Raw genomic sequence first — 19,521 nt, 5'->3', positions numbered from 1 at the left:
GCTGGAAGCCCTGGGTACTGGCTGCCCTCAGCAGAGGACTCAATGTTTTTTCATGGCTGGTGACCACATTGGTGTTTGCAAGGGAAGGAGGAAAGTCAGAGAAGTGAATGTCATGTAACTCAAGCATTTTAAGCTTGTATGTTTCTAAACTAGGCCCAGCTATTCCATCCAAGTGCACCAAGCATCTTTGTTCCCAGCTACAGAGAGCAATGTCTTGGCTGGGCTCTGAGATCTCTAGGAACACATGTAGTCATTAACAGGAACTGCATTCACTTAGTATTTATCAGGCAAGAGACCTATTGCTTCTTTCATTCTTCAACCCACTCCTCCCCACCCCACGTCCAAAAAAAAAAAAAAAGAAGGCAAAGAAAATAGATTGTAAGTTTCATAAGGACAGGCAATACTTGCTTCGTTTGCCACTGTGTCCTCAGAGCCTAGCACATTGCCTGGCACACAGCAAATGAACAAATATTTGATAAGTAAAGAAAAAACATAAAATGAAAGTATCTCAAGTCAATTGCCAATTGGGCCTTGGCCCTTCTTTCTTTTAAGAGAAACAGGGCTCATATAGGCTTATTTCTTCAATCCTGTTAGCTAACTTGGGGAGAAGTGATAGAAGAGTCTGGAAGTAACCCAGGGACTATTGTCTGAGGACTAATTATCTGTGCAGTGAAACTTGGTCAATTTTATTAGCTAGAGAATCTTTAGACCTGCACTTTGATCACTTTTTCCCCTACAAGAGGAACCATAAAGGAAAGAATCATTTCCCAAAGTATCTGCATGGACTGCAAGATCTTGTTTCTTTTAGTGGCAACAAACCGCCTTGGAATCCTTTACTTTTAGAAACATTCTAGGCCTCAAAATACTGCAAGGAGATCCAACCAGTCCATTCTGAAGGAGATCAGCCCTGGGATTTCTTTGGAAGGAATGATGCTAAAGCTGAAACTCCAGTACTTTGGCCACCTCATGCGAAGAGTTGACTCATTGGAAAAGACTCTGATGCTGGGAGGGATTGGGGGCAGGAGGAGAAGGGGACGACAGAGGATGAGATGGCTGGATGGCATCACTGACTCGATGGACGTGAGTCTGGGTGAACTCAGGGAGTTGGTGATGGATAGGGAGGCCTGGCGTGCTGCGATTCATGGAGTCGCAAAGAGTTGGACACGACTGAGTGATTGAACTGAACTGAACTGAACTGAGGCCTCAAAATATCAGACCACTGTGATGGATGAGCAGATGTTTCTCTGATGACTAGATGCTGTTCTTCTAGAAACAGCCTCAATGAATAAAATATAATATAATTTTGCTCATTTTACCATTTACTGAGAACATCTTAAGTACCAGCTTTGTACCAGCTATTAGAAATAAAAATAAAAAGAAGAGATGATCATAGATTTGCAAGTAAATAATACATTATCATGCAGTGTGGCATGTGACACAGCTGAGTAGGGACAGGGTGCTGGAGCAGCACAACTTGCTAATTCATCTCAGAGAAGTTGGGAAAAGTTTCATGGAGGTGAGCCCATTATGACGTGGGGCTTGAAGGATGGATAGGAGTTTTTCAGGTAGAGAAATGGCGAGTGGAGGTTCAAAATGAGAGCCATACAAGCCAAAGCTCAGAAGGGCCTGGTGGATCTGGGACAGTTGAGGCCTTTACTGTGGTTGGAGCGTAGGGTATTGGCAGGAGAGATGAGGTTATAGAGATGGATGTCAGATGCGTCATCAAGAAGGCAGTTAAGGAGTTTGTATTTTGTTGTGTAGACAATGAGGGTTTTGGTAAGGGACATTTCTCCTTTAACCATAAGTATCACCAGCCACATTGAAGCATTTTATTCTTGATAATGACCCATCAAGAAGACCAAGAAGACTTGATTTTTTTTTTTGTTTCCATTTGAGTTTTAGGTTTTTACATTGTCTCTCAATCCTGCTGACATAATAGTGTAATCCCCCTTAAATTTTCAGTTTTACCTTTTGTTCATTTATTCGTTATTTGTTTTTGTAGCCAAGATGTTTTCAAAGACATTTTGTTTGTTCTGCAAATGTTCATTGAGAAGTAAAAGCTAGGCACAATGCTTAGACCAGTTCTAATCTATAGCTAGAGCTTCCCTGGTGCCTCTGTGGTAAAGAATTCACCTGCCAGTGCAGGAGACATGGATAGCATCCCTGGGTTGGGAAGATCTCTTGGAGAAGGAAATGGCAACTCACTTCAGTTTTCTCGCCTGGGAAATCCCATGGATAGAGAAGCCTTGAGGGCTACAGTTCACAGGGTGGCAAAGAGTCAGACGTGACTTAGTGACAGTGTATAGCTGTTCTAAATAAAATTTTAAAAACTTTTATCTATAGTTTATATAAACTTTAGCTTATCTATAATCTATTTGCATAAATAAACTTTAGTTTTTTCATCAAGATTTACAAATATGTTGGCTTTGAATTTTCTATTCCCAGAAGTAAGAAGAGGTCTGTAACTAGGATCAGTGTTTGTCTGCTCTTCGGTCATTCTGTTTGTGCACATTTGACTTGCCGTATAAGTTGTCATTTTCGTAGTTCTGGTGTCAGTTTGAATTCGAAGGATTCAGATGTCTATGTCAATGTTTCTGCTATTTCTGCTATTCTGCTATCATTTCTTTTTCTCGGTGTTTTGCAAAATAACATCACTTTGTAGAAAGTGAAATAAATACCATGTAGCAGTTTGTTAAGTTAAAAATCTGTCTATCAAGTGATTTCTCTATTTTGTTTGTTTTGCAGGTGACAATGGCCAGCATTGGAATGAATATACAAGATTTTAAGGATTCCTGTGAAAGAACCCTTTTTACTCTTCGAATGGCAACATGGAATCAAATCTTAGATCCTTGGGTGTATATTCTTCTACGGAAGGCTGTCCTTAGGAACCTCTATGTGTGTACCAGACGCTGTTGTGGAGTACATGTCATCAGCTTACATGTTTGGGAGCTTAGCTCCATTAAAAATTCCTTAAAGGTTGCTGCTATTTCTGATTTACCAGTTACAGAGAAAGTAACTCAGCAAACAAGCACCTAGTTGAATAGGATGGTAAATCAGTGTAGGTCTAGGACCAAATTTAAAAAAAAGTATTGGCAATACTTCAGTTAATTGTGTAAATAGAGAAAGTCTAACTGGAAAAATCAGCCCTCACCCAGATAGTATGGGGGCACTTTTGTCAGACTTGGCTTTTAAATTTGTTAAATTAGCTGTTTAATTACGTATTTTAACACGCTTTTGTCAACTGGAGGTAAATGTGATAAAATAATGCCATAGGAGTCAAACGAAAGCAGTTTGGGCCTTATCTGTGCTATTGTTGCTTTTGAAATGAGTGACTCTCTTGAAGCCTGAAGCGTGTATTTGGTCTACTACCTGAACAGTGAAATGGCCATTTAGGGGGTCACTGCTCTATGCAGACCAAGCACAGTGAAATGGGGCACCTTCTTTGATCTGGTCTGTTTTACTCCTCGTTACATAGCCTCAGTTAATACGTGCGTTGTCATGTCACAGGGGATTGATTGTGGCTTCTTATAATGACTTCCACATACGTGGTTGGCTGTCAGGTTGCCTGGTCTTGTGAGCCTGTTTAGAATGAACGTTTCTTTGTCATATTTGACAGATACAACTCTTGCATTTATTGATATGAAGGTCAGTTTTTGTTTGAAGATATTCTTGTTAAGTCATAGATTTGCACAGTTTTCAAGTAATCACCATTTCCTCTGAAAATGCTTATGTATAGTCAATAGTTTGTAGAGAAACAAAGTCTGTGTGAGCAGGTGTAGAGGTGACTTGCACTGTAGCGGTTCCTAAGGAACTCAGCCATGGATAATGCAAACAAGCAGAAGTTAAACCCTAAGTGATGGGTGCAGAGAACATTGGTAAAGGTGCTTTACCTGAGAACCATTGACACAGTGTCATTTCTGTGTCAGGGAACAAAAGAAACACAGCCTCTAGAGAAAAATATTCAAAGACCATCTGCAGCTAGTGTGTTTCTTTTCACTTATACACGCACATATACTCACACACACACCAAGGACATCAGAAATTTAAGTTGAAAGGAATTCTTTAAATCTGTAAGATGGCATCTTCCAAAGCCTGTACTACCAATGTCAAGGGGAACTTTGGCAATTAGCCAGGTATTTTGAGACCCTTATAATGATTAACCAAAAGATAAAAATCTCTCTCCAAATTTCCAAATAATACTTACATTTTTTTCTTTGCTTGTTTGTGTAATTGAACTCAAAGAATTTTAGTAATCATTCAAAATGTCCTGAGTCTGTCAGAGCAGAGGATAGCTAGTTCTGCTTTATATTCAGGAAATGCATTTCTATAAAAAACTCATTTTTTCATTAGTTGGGATCTGTTTTAATATTACTCTTCCTTGTGAAACTGACTAGATTCTCTAGGAAATCTGTATAGATCAATTAGACTTAAATTACTATTTTTACAAATTTTTGCTTTTGACTGGTAATTTAAAAGTTCTTGTTCTTGTTTACTTTGGTGAATGTTGGTAAATTCTAATGAATACATTAAAAGAATGTATGCTTAATGTAATGAATACACTGGAAGAATGTTTGCTCAAGCAAACAGCCTCAGTGAAGATTTAAAGACAACTGTTTTGTTCCCCAATGAATTTAAAGTAGGGCAAGATGCATAGACACACTGGTGTATATGATATTCTTAGTTTATGACCAGTAAATGATGAATCACACCAAGTTAGGTCATTCACATATAGAGCACATAGTAGATGCTTGATACTTGCCAAATTGAACTACTGGAAAGGATATCTTGGTGCAAATGAGCATGGAAGTGCAAAGGTTTTGTGTACTTTTAGTTTAAGCTGACAACTACATGTTGGTTATTTTAAGATCTATCTATCTATCTCCAGTGTATATACTTTTTAAAAAGCCATTGCAATTTGTGATTGCTGTTATATTACATAAATGTTCTCACATGTTTTAGGAGCACTTAAAGACTAAAAGAATTAATTGATGGTTTAGAGGAGACACGTATTTCCTAGAGTTCCTTGAGAGAGTGTTGGTGTTCTGTGAGCTGAAGTAGAAGGAAGCAAAGTTCCATCCTTTCTCCTCAGGCTGGTTGGGATGCTGCAGTGACTAGTGCCCATAGAGCCTAATCTAGGAGATATGTGGAGGAGAAAACCTCAGTTTTAGGCCTTTTCTCCTTGAGAAGACAAATGACAAAATTGTTTCTCTTGCTATGATGTCGCTCTGGTCATGCGTGTCTGTGTTGAGGAGATATTGTGACATGGCCATGTATAGGACTGCATGAGCTTAGCATGCAAGATTTTGGGGAGTGACAGGGCAGTCATTCTCTGCACATCCTGGAAGGGTTATCTCTATTATCTGAGCTTAGGTTTAGAGCAACTAAATTGGTTTCATGATGCTGTTAAACTCAAGAAATAAACACCAAAAATTGGGGGGGGGGGAAATAGTCAAAGAATATGTGTGCTTACATTGTGTTAGGCTTTTTTGTCCACAGAAAATGAAATGAAATGAGCACAATATGCATATCTGACTTCAGAATTTTATTTCTGTTATTATATGTATTTCCATGTGGTTTGACAATTTATTGTATAATGAATAATAAAGTAGAGCATCTGCCAATAACTTTCATATATTTGTTCAAAGGGGAAGGATATTTGTTCAAATGACTGGAAATAGTGTTCAGGAAGCTTACCACTTTTAAAGTTTTACAGTCTACTTTAAAATTTATCATTAGACCATCAGAGTAACTGAATTTCCCTTCTCATTGGATAAAATAGTATCCAAGCAACTTCATATACAATTTGATTACATTATTTCTAGGGGATTATATTTTTCTAGGCAGATTACTTGAAAATAGCAGGCTTTTTCTAATGTTAGTGAACTTTTAAAAAATGAGACTACAAAACCCCAGCAGATGTGTTTAGGGGTACAGAGAGATAGTGCTGTTCCATAATTAGCTTTAAGTATATCCTAAAATATCAGACTTTTTACTGATGGGTTTAACTAGGTGATAGAAATATGTTCTTTAAACATTTTTTTTTTAATAAAAGCAGAAAGTTGCTTCCAATTATCTGTTGTTTCTGAAGTGAAAAATACTAAGTTAACACACACACATATACATAGATATATCTGTCTTATAAAACAAATGATCTTGTTTGATCATTTTCAGTATGAAAATGATAAACCTGCTTTAGTTTTGTGCCTAACCTGAGTTCAGAGTCCAAGTAAGATCATTTAGTTAATGAAGTGAACTTTTTGTGAAACTTGGTGCAAGCTTCACATATATATTATCATTATTGCTCAAGACTAATTGTCTAAGGTGAGACTATAAAGGATGGGAGTGTATATTTTTCTGCTTCACTGGGGGTCAGACTATTGTACTGCCTGGTAAATAATATTGTTGGACTTCAACTTGTCATTGACATATTTTAACAGTTGATGAAATGTGTTATGTGAATAAATGTATTTTATGCTCTTCATACTTGTTGAGTTGTATAAGAGAGTAAATAGTGATATGTATATTTTGTGTCTTCCATCAGCATGTAACTCATGTCATTTTAGTGCTTTGACTAGTTTAAAACTTCAAACAAATGATTTCTAAAAAATAAACTTTTGGTGTTTATCAGGACTGGTTATTTTTAGGAAGATCATATAAAATTTGGAACTCTGGAACCTAAATTTTCGGGTTTAGGTTCCTGAAACCTAAACTAAGGATTTCAGCTTATTTTCCTTTTGCTATCTCTTTCCTGTCCACTTTTCTGTGACATCTGCCTTGTTTCTTTTTCCTGTGCCTCATCTTACACAGGTAGGTTATAATTCTGGTGGGAATTTGATCATCTCCAAAACACACTGGCACAAGTATACCTATAATAACAGCCCCCCAGTCCCAGTGCCATAAATCCAGAAAGGTTTGTATCTCACCCGTGGATACTGTCCACTCAGAAGGGGAGCTCTGCCCACTGTGAGCACTCAGAGACCTTGGGACAAAGCAGCAGTAATCTTGGATGTTGCTGTTTGTGGTGCTAAAGGGAAAAACAACCTGATGAATCATGCACTGGCTCTAAGAGTTTCCACCTTGAGCTGACACATATTACTTTTGCTCACACATCTCTGGCCAAAGCAAGTAAAATGGCCCCACTAACTTCAAGCAGGGCAGGTAAGTGTAATACTATGAAATATCACAAAGGAGGGCTGAAAAAAATTGGTAGATAGCAGTAGTGATTTCCATATTAGGTAATTGTTTTTTGTTGTTTTTGTTATTTACTTCTTGCTGCTGCTGCTGCTGCTAAGTTGCTTCAGTCGTGTCCGACTCTGTGTGACCCCAGAGATGGCAGCCCACCAGGCTCCCCCGTCCCTGGGATTCTCCAGGCAAAAACAATGGAGTGGGTTGTCATTTCCTTCTCCAATGCATGAAAGTGAAAAGTGAAAGTGATTCAAACTGGAACCAGGTTTAAATTAAAAAAAAAAAAAATGTTTTTAGAAACATCATGGGATACAAATATTTAGGTCTCATTTATTTAAGAATCTTGTAATCTACAAAGATAAAGCAGAATGAATGCCATATATATTCCACAAGCTTTTCGCAATTAATAGAAATTTTAGATGACACCATAGAATAAAAAGTGAAAAGCCTGGTTTTTAAAAATGCAGGGAGTAAAACATTCTGTACAATGCCAAGAATAGCCTAGTTGCAGCATTGTCTGAAATAGTTGTGTTTCTAATAAATGAAGATGTTTGAAATTTACTTTTACCTTTGCATTAATGGCCTGACCGTAAAGCATCTGCCCACAAACCAGGTAGACCTGGGTTTGATCCCTGGGTTGGGAAGATGCCCTGGAGAAGGAAATGGCACCCTACTCCAGTACCCTTGCCTGGAAAATCCCATGGACGGGGGAGCCTGGTAGGCCTACAGTTCATGGGGTCACAAGAGTCGGACATGACTGAGTGACTTCACTTGCGTTTTCAGTCTCTTTAAAATATTTTGATACCTTAATATACTCTTTGCTGTTTAATTTTATCAAACTATTAGAAAATCCAAAGTAGGATAACAGCACTAGAACAAGATTAAACTATATTTCTTTTCTTTTTCACCAAGTCGCTTCATTTTGAACCCAAACATGACAGTATATGAAATGAATCAGAAACCTGGCAAAATTGAAATCTTAGGAATCTTGAGATATAAGTTTATGTATACTGAATGTTAGCACATTCAAAAGCAGAGACATTACTTTGGCAACAAAGGTCCGTCTAGTCAAGGCTATGGTTTTTCCAGTGGTCATGTATGGATATGAGAAGAAAGCTGAGTGCTGAAGAATTGATGCTTTTGAACTGTGGTGTTGGAGAAGACTCTTGAGAGTCCCTTGGACTGCAAGGAGATCCAACCAGTCCATTCTGAAGGAGATCAGCCCTGGGATTTCTTTGGAAGGAATGATGCTAAAGCTGAAACTCCAGTACTTTGGCCACCTCATGCGAAGAGTTGACTCATTGGAAAAGACTCTGATGCTGGGAGGGATTGGGGGCAGGAGGAGAAGGGGACGACAGAGGATGAGATGGCATCCATCCTCTGGATGGCATCACTGACTCGATGGACGTGAGTCTGAGTGAACTCTAGGAGTTGGTGATGGACAGGGAGGCCTGGTGTGCTGCAATTCATGGGGTCGCAAAGAGTTGGACACAACTGAGCAACTGAACTGAACTGATACCAAATGTTTTGTTCAAAGATTCTGTAGGAAGTTATTGTAAAGAATTTCCGGCAGAGCTGTGTTTCTGCCCTGCAAAAATATCAACTGAAAGTAAAATAATAAAGATATGATATGCAATTATGAAAATGTATTAATAATTGGATGGTTTTTACATTATCAAAAATCTCATATTTACTAAAGTATACTTTTTAGTTACTCATCTAGATTGTGGAAGAATAGTGAAATTACACATCTTTTTTTTTTTTTTTAATTTAGAAGGAATAGCATTTCTTTTTTGCTCTTGGTTCCACATTTCAGAAATTACATTGTCTGCATTTTGAATTAAGTGAAAAAGTTGAGAAAGGTCACTTTTTCTCTTTTATATTTCAAAAATAAGCCAACTTATAGTATTCAGAGGCAAAACTAGAGGTCTACCACAGACATTTATTTCAACACACTGAAAGTGCTCCAGGAATCAGATGGGCAACTCTGGGCTAACATCATCTTTATCAAGTATTGGCAAAGCTTATAGCTGGGAAAGCCTTTGCTTGTTGAATGGAAGAGATATCATAGAACTGAGTAACTGATAATACTTCGATCTTGAATTAGGTTAGGTCTTAATCTGCTTCTAGCCAGTTGATCTCTTGAAATATGTGGGTTGTGCTTTTTGGTTGCTCTATAATTTTCTTCTTGCTTCTAGATGTAACGTATTCTTAATTTGTTTTACAGATCAATCTTTTTTCTTTGGAATAAACCAGTGTGGATGAGGGAGCCCAAAAGGGAATTAATCAGTTTTGGTGCATATTTTGAAGACACCTTCACAGAACATACTGCTCTGAAGTTAGGGTTAAAGTGAAACTTTCCATTAGGATAGTGCAGAGGACAACATTCTCTCAGGGGAAAGTAAACATTCTAAGCTTTCCTCTCCCAGGCATCTTCCCTCAGGCACTGAGACCACAGCCATCCAATACATGGGGACAGGCAAAAGAGACTTCAAAAGTCAATATATTTCAGCAGCTAATTTTTAGCAAGTCTGGCAACGAGATCTTTCTATTCTTCTCTCTTGTTTGTGATGTATGTAGGAGAGATTTAGCTGCAATAGTGATTCTGGCTGTTGTCTAAAGGAGTTCTGACACAAGGCCTCAGTGTTACATATCACATACATCCCACAGTCACAGCTATTTTTGTTGAGCAGGGGCTTTCTCTTCCACAAAGGCCAGTTTGTTTCCTTTTCTGCCTGAGAAAGCCTCTAGTTTTTCTGCCACCTGCTCTGCATGGAATGAGTTGCTAGCATAAGAATCATAATGAAAAAAGCCATTTTTACCTTGCAGATAAACCAACAACCTCCAGTGGGTTCCCCAACCTGTATGTTTGGAATTATCATTGATGGCTAAAAATACAACTCTCTTGGGGAGATCCAAGGGTTCAATAAACATGGTAATCTCTGCTGGGTTGACAGCCACTTGATGAACTGAGTAAGTTTGGGGCTGATGAAGCAGATGCAGTCAGAGCAGTCATGAAATTGACTGTTGCCAAGGTACTCAAAGGAAAACCCAGTAACATGGTCATTGAGCCAGTTTGGAGGATCCAGTAGTGAGATGACTTTGCAGGAGCCTGTTCATGTAACTCAAGACTACTGGGTCCATTTTGTACTGACCAGGGCTGCTCAGAAATTCCAGAAGCTGCTTCAGGCCTCACCACCCCTACCAGCCTCCAATCGGTTTTATATGCATCTTAGTCATAAAAAAGAGACGTAGAATTACTGAAATCTGAAGGAACTGTATTTTGGATTTGAATGTAAACTCAATCTTAGAGTTTCATATTTAATTTCATCTGAATTATTTTTAATGTCTGATTGGTAAAACTCCAAATTAGCAAATTGCACCTGTTGTTATGTTGCTACCTTTCCCATGTTAAAGGAGACAATTTTACACTAATACACACCTACGTCATTTTAGTTTTAACAAATGAGATCATACAAGACATGCTGTTGTGTTCTTCACTTTTTTATTTCAATTTGTCGTTCAGTTGCTCAGTTGTGTCCAACTCTTTGCAACCCCATGGACTGCAGGATGCCAGGCTTCCCTGTCCTTCACTGAATTCTGGAGCTTGCTCAAACTCATGTCCTTTGAGTCAGTGATGCCATCCAACCATCTCATTCTCTGTCATCCTCTTCTCCTGCCTTAATCTTTGCCAGCATAAGGTTTTTTCCGAATGAGTCAGCTCTTCACATTAAGTGGCTAAAGTATTGGATCAGGATCAGTCCTTCCAGTGAATATTCAGGATTGATTTTCCTTGACTGGTTTGATCTCCTGTAGTCCATGTCAATATATTCAGAATACTGTTAACAGCTAAATAGTATTATATAATATAAGTGTGCTATAATTTAAATTAACAATTTTCCTATTGAGGGAAAGTTGTTTTTGTTTTCAGTTATTTCCCTTTTTAAAATGATGTTATTTTGATATGCACACCTTTATATTTTTGTGTATGTGTGTTTTGTGGAATTGCTAGCTTAAGACCTGCTCATTTGCTAAATTCTGGAGTGTACCCCTATCCTCTTTTAAGAGAAGATGCCCTATTCGTGACATCAGCTATTTGGTATTACAGCAATCTTTTTATTGTCACCAATCTGATTGGCAAAAAATAAATTATATTTAAGTCATCCTTGAGGTTACTTGCATTTTCCATTGCTAATGAAGATGAGCAACTTTTTATACGTTTATGAGTCATTTGTGCTTCCTCTGTAAATTTCCTGTTCCTGACCTTTATCCATTTTTAATATGCTCATTTTTCCTTCTTGACTTGCAGGAAGACTGTGTATATTAAGGATATTATCTTTGTCAGCTTGGGCTTCTCTAACAAAGTAGCATAGACTAGATGGCTTAAACAATTGAAATTTATTTCTCCCTGTTCTGGAGGCAGGAAAGCCCAAGATTAAGGTGTTAGACAATTAACTGGGAAGGGCTCTCCTTCTAGGCATCTTCTTGCTATATCCTATATGCTATGTTTTCACATGGCAGAGAGAGGAAGCAAACTGTCCAGTCTCTTTTTCTAAGGGCACTAATTCCCTTATGAAGACCTTGCCCTCAGGACCTCATCAAATGAGAACCTACTGTTATAGCACAGGAAACTCAGTGCTCTGTGTGACCTAAATGGGAAGGAAATTAAAAAAAGAGGGGATATATGTATATTATAGGTGATTCACTTTGCTGTACAGTAGAAACTAACACAACATTTTAAAGCAAGTATACTCCAATAAAATTAATTAAAAAATAAAAACTAAATTACCTCCCAAAGGCCCCATCTCTAAATACCGTTACATTGGGAGATAGGGCTTAAACATAGGAATTTGGTGGGAGGGAGACACAATTGTGTCCATAGCCTGTATTGATACTTTTCTATGTTCGCTACAAATGCTTTTCTACCAGGCTGCCACTTTCTTCTGCACTGAAGGTATCTTTCAGCACAGAAGAATTGTACATTTTCACTTAGGCAGAACCTTTAATGGATTCCTTCTTTTGTTTCTTGTTTAGAAAGACTTTCTCTCCTCAAAGATTATAAATATATCTCCTCATGTCATTTTCTACAATTTGAGTTTTGTTTGTAATCTTTAAACTGTGTAGTTTTCATGGAATGTATGTTTGTGTGTCATGTGAAATGGGTCTCTAGCTTTTCTTTTTAAATCCCAGAGATATAACTAATAGATCCCACATCATGAGAGTAATTTCAGAATTTTGTTTCTAAGTTATATTTTTGAAGTCTTATCTTGGATATTTCCACTAGTCTTTTTGAAATATTGCACTTAGCTCACCTGGCCTCTATTATTAATTCAGAATGGGAAACAGTGGTCTAGACCACACAATAATAAAAGTAATACTACCCTTAGTATTCAACAATGCCACTATCACTAGTCGGACTCAGCCTTTGAATTGTTTTTTGAGTAAAGATATTTATGTAATGCCATTTTTCCTGTTTGCCATATGTCTTCTAGGACCATCAGTAGTTTCCAGGTGGTTAAGAGGGTTAATTAGGAGGTATATTATTTTGCTGGGGCTGTAATAAAGCACCATAGACTAGGCGGCTTAAACAACAGAAATGTATTTCCTCACATTTCTGGAGGCTAGAAGTTTGAGACCAAGGTGTCAGTAGAGTTGATTTCTAATGAAGCCTGTCTCCCTGTCTGTTTCCTTTATCTTCACGTGGTCTTTTGTCTGTGTCTAATATCTTCTTCTGATGAGGATAATATTGTAATATTGGATTAGGGCTCATCCTGGGGATCTCATTTAACCTTGCTGTTGTTTACTTGATATGTTATGTCTGACCCTTTTGGGACCCCATAACCGGCCAGGCTCCTCTGCCCATGGGATTTCTCAGGCAAGAATGCTAGTGTGGGCTGCCACTTCCTTTTCCAGGGGATCTTTCTGACCCAGGGATGGAAGCTGCATTCAGGCCTCCTGCATTGGAGGTGGATTCTTTACCACTGTGCCACCTGGAAAGCCCTTTTTACCTGAGCGTCTTGCTGAATCAGATTGCTGGACTCTATTCCACTGACTGATGCAGGAGGTCTTGGGAGGAACCACTAGATTTACATTTCTAACAAGATGTGGCAAGATGGCGAGGTAGGAGCATGTGCACTCATCTTCTCCTGTGAGAACTCCAGAACTACAACTGGCTGCTGAACCCCATAGACAGGAGAATGTTGGGTCCCCCCAAGGAAAGATATCACACACCCAAGGGCAAAGAAGTCCCAGCAAGATGGTAGGAGGGCCGAAATCACATTTAGAATCAAACCCCATACCTGCCAGAGATGCTTGGAGGGCTCTAGCAAACCTTGTACACACTAGGACCCAGAGACCCCACAGAGACTGAGCCAGAGCTGTGTCTGAGGGTCTCCTGTGGAGGTACAGGTCAGAAGTGGACTGCTGCAGGGACAGGGGCTCTGGGTGCAGTAGACCTGGGTGTGGCATAAGCCCTCTTGGAGGAGGTCGCCATTAAGCCCACCAGAGAGCCACCAGAACTTAAATAGGACTGAGGAAACAGACTCTTGGGGGGCACAAACAAAAGCTTTTGTGTACCAGGACCCAAGAGAAAGGAGCAGTGACCCCAGAAGAGACTGACCCAGACTTGCCCGTGAGTGTCCAGCCATGTCCAGTGGAGGCGTGGGTTGGTGGTGGCCTTCTGCAGGCTGGGGGCACTGAGTGCCGTAGTGCCTGCATGGGACCATTTGAAGGAGGTCGCCATTATCTTCATTACCTCCACCACAGTTTGGCCTCAGGTCAAACAACAGGGAGGGAACAAAGCCCCAACTATCAACAGAAAATTGGATTAAAGATTTACTGGGCATGGCTCTGCCCATCAGAACAAGACTCAGTTTCCCCCTCAGTCAGTCTCTTCCATCAGGAAGCTTCCATAAACTTCTTATCCTTCTCCATCAGAGGGCAGACATAATTAAAACCACGATCACAGAAAACTAACCAATCTGATCACATGGAACACGGCCTGGTCTAACTTAATGAAACTATGAGTCATGCTGATGGACGGGTCGTGGTGGAGAGTTCTGACAAAACGTGGTCCACTGGAGAAGGGAATGGCAAACCACTTCAGTATTCTTGCCTTGAGAACCCCATGAACAGTATGAAAAGGCAAAAGGATAGGACACTGAAAGATAAATTCCCCAGGTCAGGAGGTGCCCAATATGTTATGGAGATCAGTGGAAAAATAACTCCAGAAAGAATGAAGAGATGGATCCAAAGCAAAAACAACACCCAGTTGTGGATATGACTGGTGATGGAAGTAAAGTCCAACACTGTAAAGAGCAATATTGCATAGGAACCTGGAATGTTAGGTCCATGAATCAAGGCAAATTGAAACTGGAGCCTATTATACAGAGTGAAGTAAGCCAGAAAGAAAAACACCAATACAGTATACTAACGCATATATATGGAATTTAGAAAGATGGTAACGACAACCCTGTATGCGAGACAGCAAAAGAGACACAGCTGTATAGAAAAATCTTCTGGACTCTGTGGGAGGCGGGGTGGGGGGGATGATTTGGGAGAATAGCATTAAAACATGTATAATATCATATAAGAAACGAATCGCCAGTCCAGGTTCGATGCAGGATACAGGAAGCTTGGGGCTGGTGCACTGGGATGACTCAGAGGGATGGTATGGAGAGGGAGGTGGGAGGGGGGGTTTAGGATTGGGAACACGTGTACACCCGAGGCGGATGCATGTTGATGTATGACAAAACCAATACAATATTGTAAAGTAAAAAAAAGAAAGAAAGAAAGAAAGAAAGAAAGTGGTCAAACAGGATATGGCAAGAGTGAACATTGACATTTTAGAAATCAGTGAACTAAAATAGACTGGAATGGGTGAATTTAACTCAGATGACCATTATATCTACTACTGTGGGCAAGAATCCCTTAGAAGAAATGGAGTAGCCCTTATAGTCAACAAGAGTCCAAAATGCAGTACTTGGATGCAATCTCAAAAACGACAGAATGATCTCTGTTCACTTCCAAGGCAAACCATTCAGTATCAGAGTAATCAAGTCTATGCCCCAACCAGTAATGCTGAAGAAGCTGAAGTTGAATGGTTCTATGAAGACCTGTAAGACCTAGAACTACCACCCCCCAAAAGATGTCCTTTTCATTATAGGGGACAAAAGTAGAAAGTCAAGAGATATTGGGAATAACAGGAAATTTTGGCTTTGGAGTATAAAATGAAGCAGGTCAAAGGCTAAAAGAGTTTGCCAAGAGAATGCACGGGTCATAGCAAACACCCTCTTCCACAACACAAGAGAAGACTCTACACAAGGACATCACCAGATGGTCAATATCAAAATCCGACTGATTATATTCTTTGCAGCCAAAGATGGAGGACCTCTATACAGTCAGCAAAAACAAGACCAGAGCTGACAGTGGCTCAGATCATGAACTCCTTATTGCCAAATTCAGACTTAAATTGAAGAAATTAGGGAAAACCATTACACCATTCAGTTCAGTTCAGTTCAGTCTCTCAGTCGTGTCCCACTCTTTGCGACCCCATGAATTGCAGCATGCCAGGCCTCCCTGTCCATCACCGGACTTCACTCAAACTCACATCCATCGAGTCGGTGATGCCATCCAGCCATCTCATCCTCTGTCATCCCCTTCTCCTCCTGCCCTCAATCCCTCCCAGTATCAGTCTTTTCCAATGAGTCAACTCTTCGCATGAGGTGGCCAAAGTACTGGAGTTTCAGCTTCAACATGAGTCCTTCCAATGAATATTTGGGACTGATTTCCTTTAGGATTGACTGGTTGGATCTCCTTGCAGTCCAAGGGACTCTCAAGAGTCTTCTCCAACACCACAGTTCAAAAGCATCAATTCTTTGGTGCTCAGCTTTCTTCACAGTCCAACTCTCACATCCATACAAGACCACTGGAAAAACCATAATCTTGACTAGATGGACCTTTGTTGGCAAAGTAATGTCTCTGCTTTTCAATATGCTATCTAGGTTGGTCATAACTTTTCTTCCAAGGAGTAAGTGTCTTTTAATTTCATGGCTGCAGTCACCATCTGCAGTGATTTTGGAGCCCCCAAAAATAAAGTCTGACACTGTTTCCACTGTTTTCCTATCTATTTCCCATGAAGTGATGGGACCAGATGTCATGATCTTCATTTTCTGAATGTTGAGCTTTAAGCCAACTTTTTCACTCTCCTCTTTCAATTTCATCACGAGGATCTTTAGTTCTTCTTCACTTTCTTCCATAAGGGTGGTGTCATCTGTGTATCAGGGGTTATTGATATTTCTCCCAGCAGTCTTGATTCCAGCTTGTGCTTCCTCCAGCCCAGCGTTTCTCATGATGTACTCTGCATAGAAGTTAAATAAGCAGGGTGACAATATACAGCCTTGACGTACTCCTTTTGGAACCAGTCTGTTGTTCCATGTCCAGTTCTAACTGTTGCTTCCTGACCTGCATACAGGTTTATCAAGAGGCAGGTCAGGTGGTCTGGCATTCCCATCTCTTTCAGAATTTTCCACAGTTTATTGTGATCCACACACTCAAAGGCTTTGGCATAATCAGTAAAGCAGAAATAGATGTTTTTCTGGAACTCTCTTGCTTTTTCTATGATCCAGCAGATGTTGGCAATTTGATCTCTGGTTCCTCTGCCTTTTCTAAAACCAGCTTGAACATCTGGAAGTTCACAGTTCATGTACTGCTGAAGCCTGGCTTGGAGAATTTTGAGCATTACTTTACTAGCATGTGAGATGAGTGCAATTGTGTGGTACTTTGAGCATTCTTTGGCATTGTCTTTCTTTGGGATTGGAATGAAAACACCTTTTCCAGTCCTGTGGCCACTGCTGAGTTGTCCAAATTTGCTGGCATATTGAGTGCAGCACTTTCACAACATCATCTTTCAGGATTTGAAATAGCTCCACTGGAATTCCATCACCTCCACTAGCTTTGTTCATAGTGATGCTTTCTAAGGCCCACTTGACTTCACATTCCAGGATGTCTGGCTCTAGGTGAGTGATCATTCAGGTATGACCTTAATCAAATCCCTTATGATTGATTATACAGTTGGTGTGACATATAGATTCAAGAGATTAGATCTGATAGAGTACCTGGAGAACTATGGATGGAGGTTCACGACATTGTACAAGAGGCAGAGATCAAGACTATCCCCAAGAAAAAGGAATGCAAAAAGGCAAAAGGGTTGTCTGAGGAGGCCTTACAAAGAGCTGAGAAAAGAAGAGAAGCAAAAGGCAAAGGAGAAAAGGAAAGATATACCCATGTGAATGCAGAGTTCCAAAGAATAGCAAGAAAAGATAAGAAAGCCTTCTTTAGTGATCAATGCAGTGAAATCAATGCAATGAAATAGAGGAAAACAATAGAATGAGAATGGTTAGATATCTTTTCAAGAAAATTAGAGATACCAAGTGAACATTTCATGCAAAGATGGGCACAATAAAGGACAGAAATTGTATGGACCTAACAGAAGCAGAAGATATTAAGAAGAGGTGGCAAGAATACACAGAAGAAGTATACCAAAAATCTTCATGACCCAGATAACCACAATGGTGTGATCAGTGACTACAGCCAGACATCCTAGAATGCAAAGTCAAGTGGGCCTTAGGAAGCATCACTATGAACAAAGCTAGTGGAGGTGATGGAATTCCAGTTGAGCTATTTCAAATCCTGAAAGATGATGCTGTGAAAGTGCTGCACTCAATATGACAGGAAATTTGGAAAACTCAGCAGTGGCCACAAGACTGGAAAAGGTCAGTTTTCATTCGAATCCCCAAAAAAGGCAATGCCAAAGAATGCTCAAACTACCGCACAATTGCACTCATCTCACATGCTAGCAAAGTAATGCTTAAAATTCTCCAAGTTAGGCTTCAACAGTATGTGAACTGTGAAAGTCCAGATGTTCAAGTTGGATTTAGAAAATCCAGAGGAACAGAGATCAAATTGTCAACATCTGTTTGATCATCAAAAAAGCAAGAGAATATCAAAAAAACATCTGCTTTATTGACTATGCCAAAGCCTTTGACTGTGTGGACCACAACAAAATGTGGAAAATTCTTAAAGAGATGGGAATACCAGAGCACCTGACCTGCCTCCTGAAAAATCTGTATGTAGGTCAAGAAGCAACGGTTAGAACTGGAACAACAGACTGGTTCCAAACTGGGAAAGGAATAAGTCAAGACTTTATATTGTCACCCTGCTTATTTAACTTCTATGCTGAGTACATCATGAGAAATGCTGGGCTGGATGAAGCACAAGCTGGAATCAAGATTGCTGGGAGAAATATCAATAACCTCAGATATGCAGATGACACCACATTAATGGATAAAGTGAAGAAGAACTAAACAGCCTCTTGATGAAAGTGAAAGAGGAGAGTGAAAAAGTTGGCTTAAAACTCAACATTCAGAAAATGAAGATCATGGCATCTGGCCCCATCACTCCATGGCACATAGATGGGGAAACAATGCAAACAGTGAGAGACTATTTTGGGGGGGCTCCAAGATCACTGCAGATGGTGATTGCAGCCATGATATAAAAAGATGCTTGTTCCTTGGAAGAAAAGCTATGACCAGACTAGATAGCATATTAAAAAGCAGAGGCATTACTTTTCCAGCAAAGGTCCATCTAGTCAAAGCTATGGTTTTTCCAGTAGTCATGTATGGATGTGAGTGTTGGACTATAAATAAAGCTGAGTGCCAAAGAATTGATGCATTTGAACTGTGGTGTTGGAGAAGACTCTTGAGGGTCCCTTAGACTGCAAGGAGATCCAAACAGTCCTTCCTAAAGGAAATCAGTCATGAATATTCATTGGAAGGACTGATGCTAAAGTTGAAACTCCAATACTTTGGCCACCTGATGTGAAGAACTGACTTTTTTGGAAAAGACCCTGATGCTGGGAAATATTGAAGGCAGGAGGAGAAGGGGATGACTGAGGATGAGATGGTTGGATGGCATCACAGACTTGATGGACATGAGTTTGAGTAAGCTCCAGGATTTGGCGATGGACAGGGAAGCCTGGTGTGCTGCAATGCATGGGGTCACAAAGAGTTGAACATGACTGAGCAACTGAACTGAACTGAACTGAACAAGAACCTGCCTACCAATTCAAGAGATGTAAGAGACAAGGGTTTGACCCCTGCTTGGGAAGGTCCTCTGGAAAAGTAAATGCCTACCCACTCCAGTATTCTTACCTGGAGAGTCTCATGGACAGAGAAGACTGTTAGCCTATAGTCCATGGGGTCACAAAGAGTCAGACACGACTGAAGTCACTTAGCAGCAGTAGCAACAAGATCCAGGGGAAGGTCCCTAGGCAATGCT

The 19,521-nt window shown here is 39.8% G+C and overlaps 1 protein-coding gene and 1 pseudogene across 3 annotated transcripts in view; one reads left to right on the top strand and one right to left on the bottom strand.

Moving 5' to 3' along the window:
* The window catches only part of PTGFR (prostaglandin F receptor), a 74,768-nt gene extending 68,144 nt beyond the window's left edge, over positions 1 to 6,624 (top strand). For 2 of the 3 annotated variants that reach the window (XM_027536802.1, XM_027536801.1), the window contains exon 3: positions 2,746 to 4,030. In XM_027536802.1, the coding sequence (XP_027392603.1) occupies positions 2,746 to 3,036 (291 nt within the window). In that variant the 3' untranslated portion in view covers positions 3,037 to 4,030. Of the gene's footprint in view, positions 1 to 2,745 lie in introns of all 3 variants that reach the window. The other variant, XM_027536800.1, reaches the window with a different exon arrangement.
* Positions 6,625 to 8,902: 2,278 nt separating this feature from the next.
* Positions 8,903 to 10,753, bottom strand: LOC113890500 (annotated as a pseudogene).
* Positions 10,754 to 19,521: the final 8,768 nt, after the last annotated feature.

The sequence above is a fragment of the Bos indicus x Bos taurus genome, chromosome 3, assembly GCF_003369695.1.
Source record: "Bos indicus x Bos taurus breed Angus x Brahman F1 hybrid chromosome 3, Bos_hybrid_MaternalHap_v2.0, whole genome shotgun sequence".
NCBI lineage: Eukaryota > Metazoa > Chordata > Mammalia > Artiodactyla > Bovidae > Bos > Bos indicus x Bos taurus.
The sequence above is the reverse complement of the archived record's forward strand: the minus strand, read 5'-3'. Positions and strand labels throughout refer to the sequence as shown.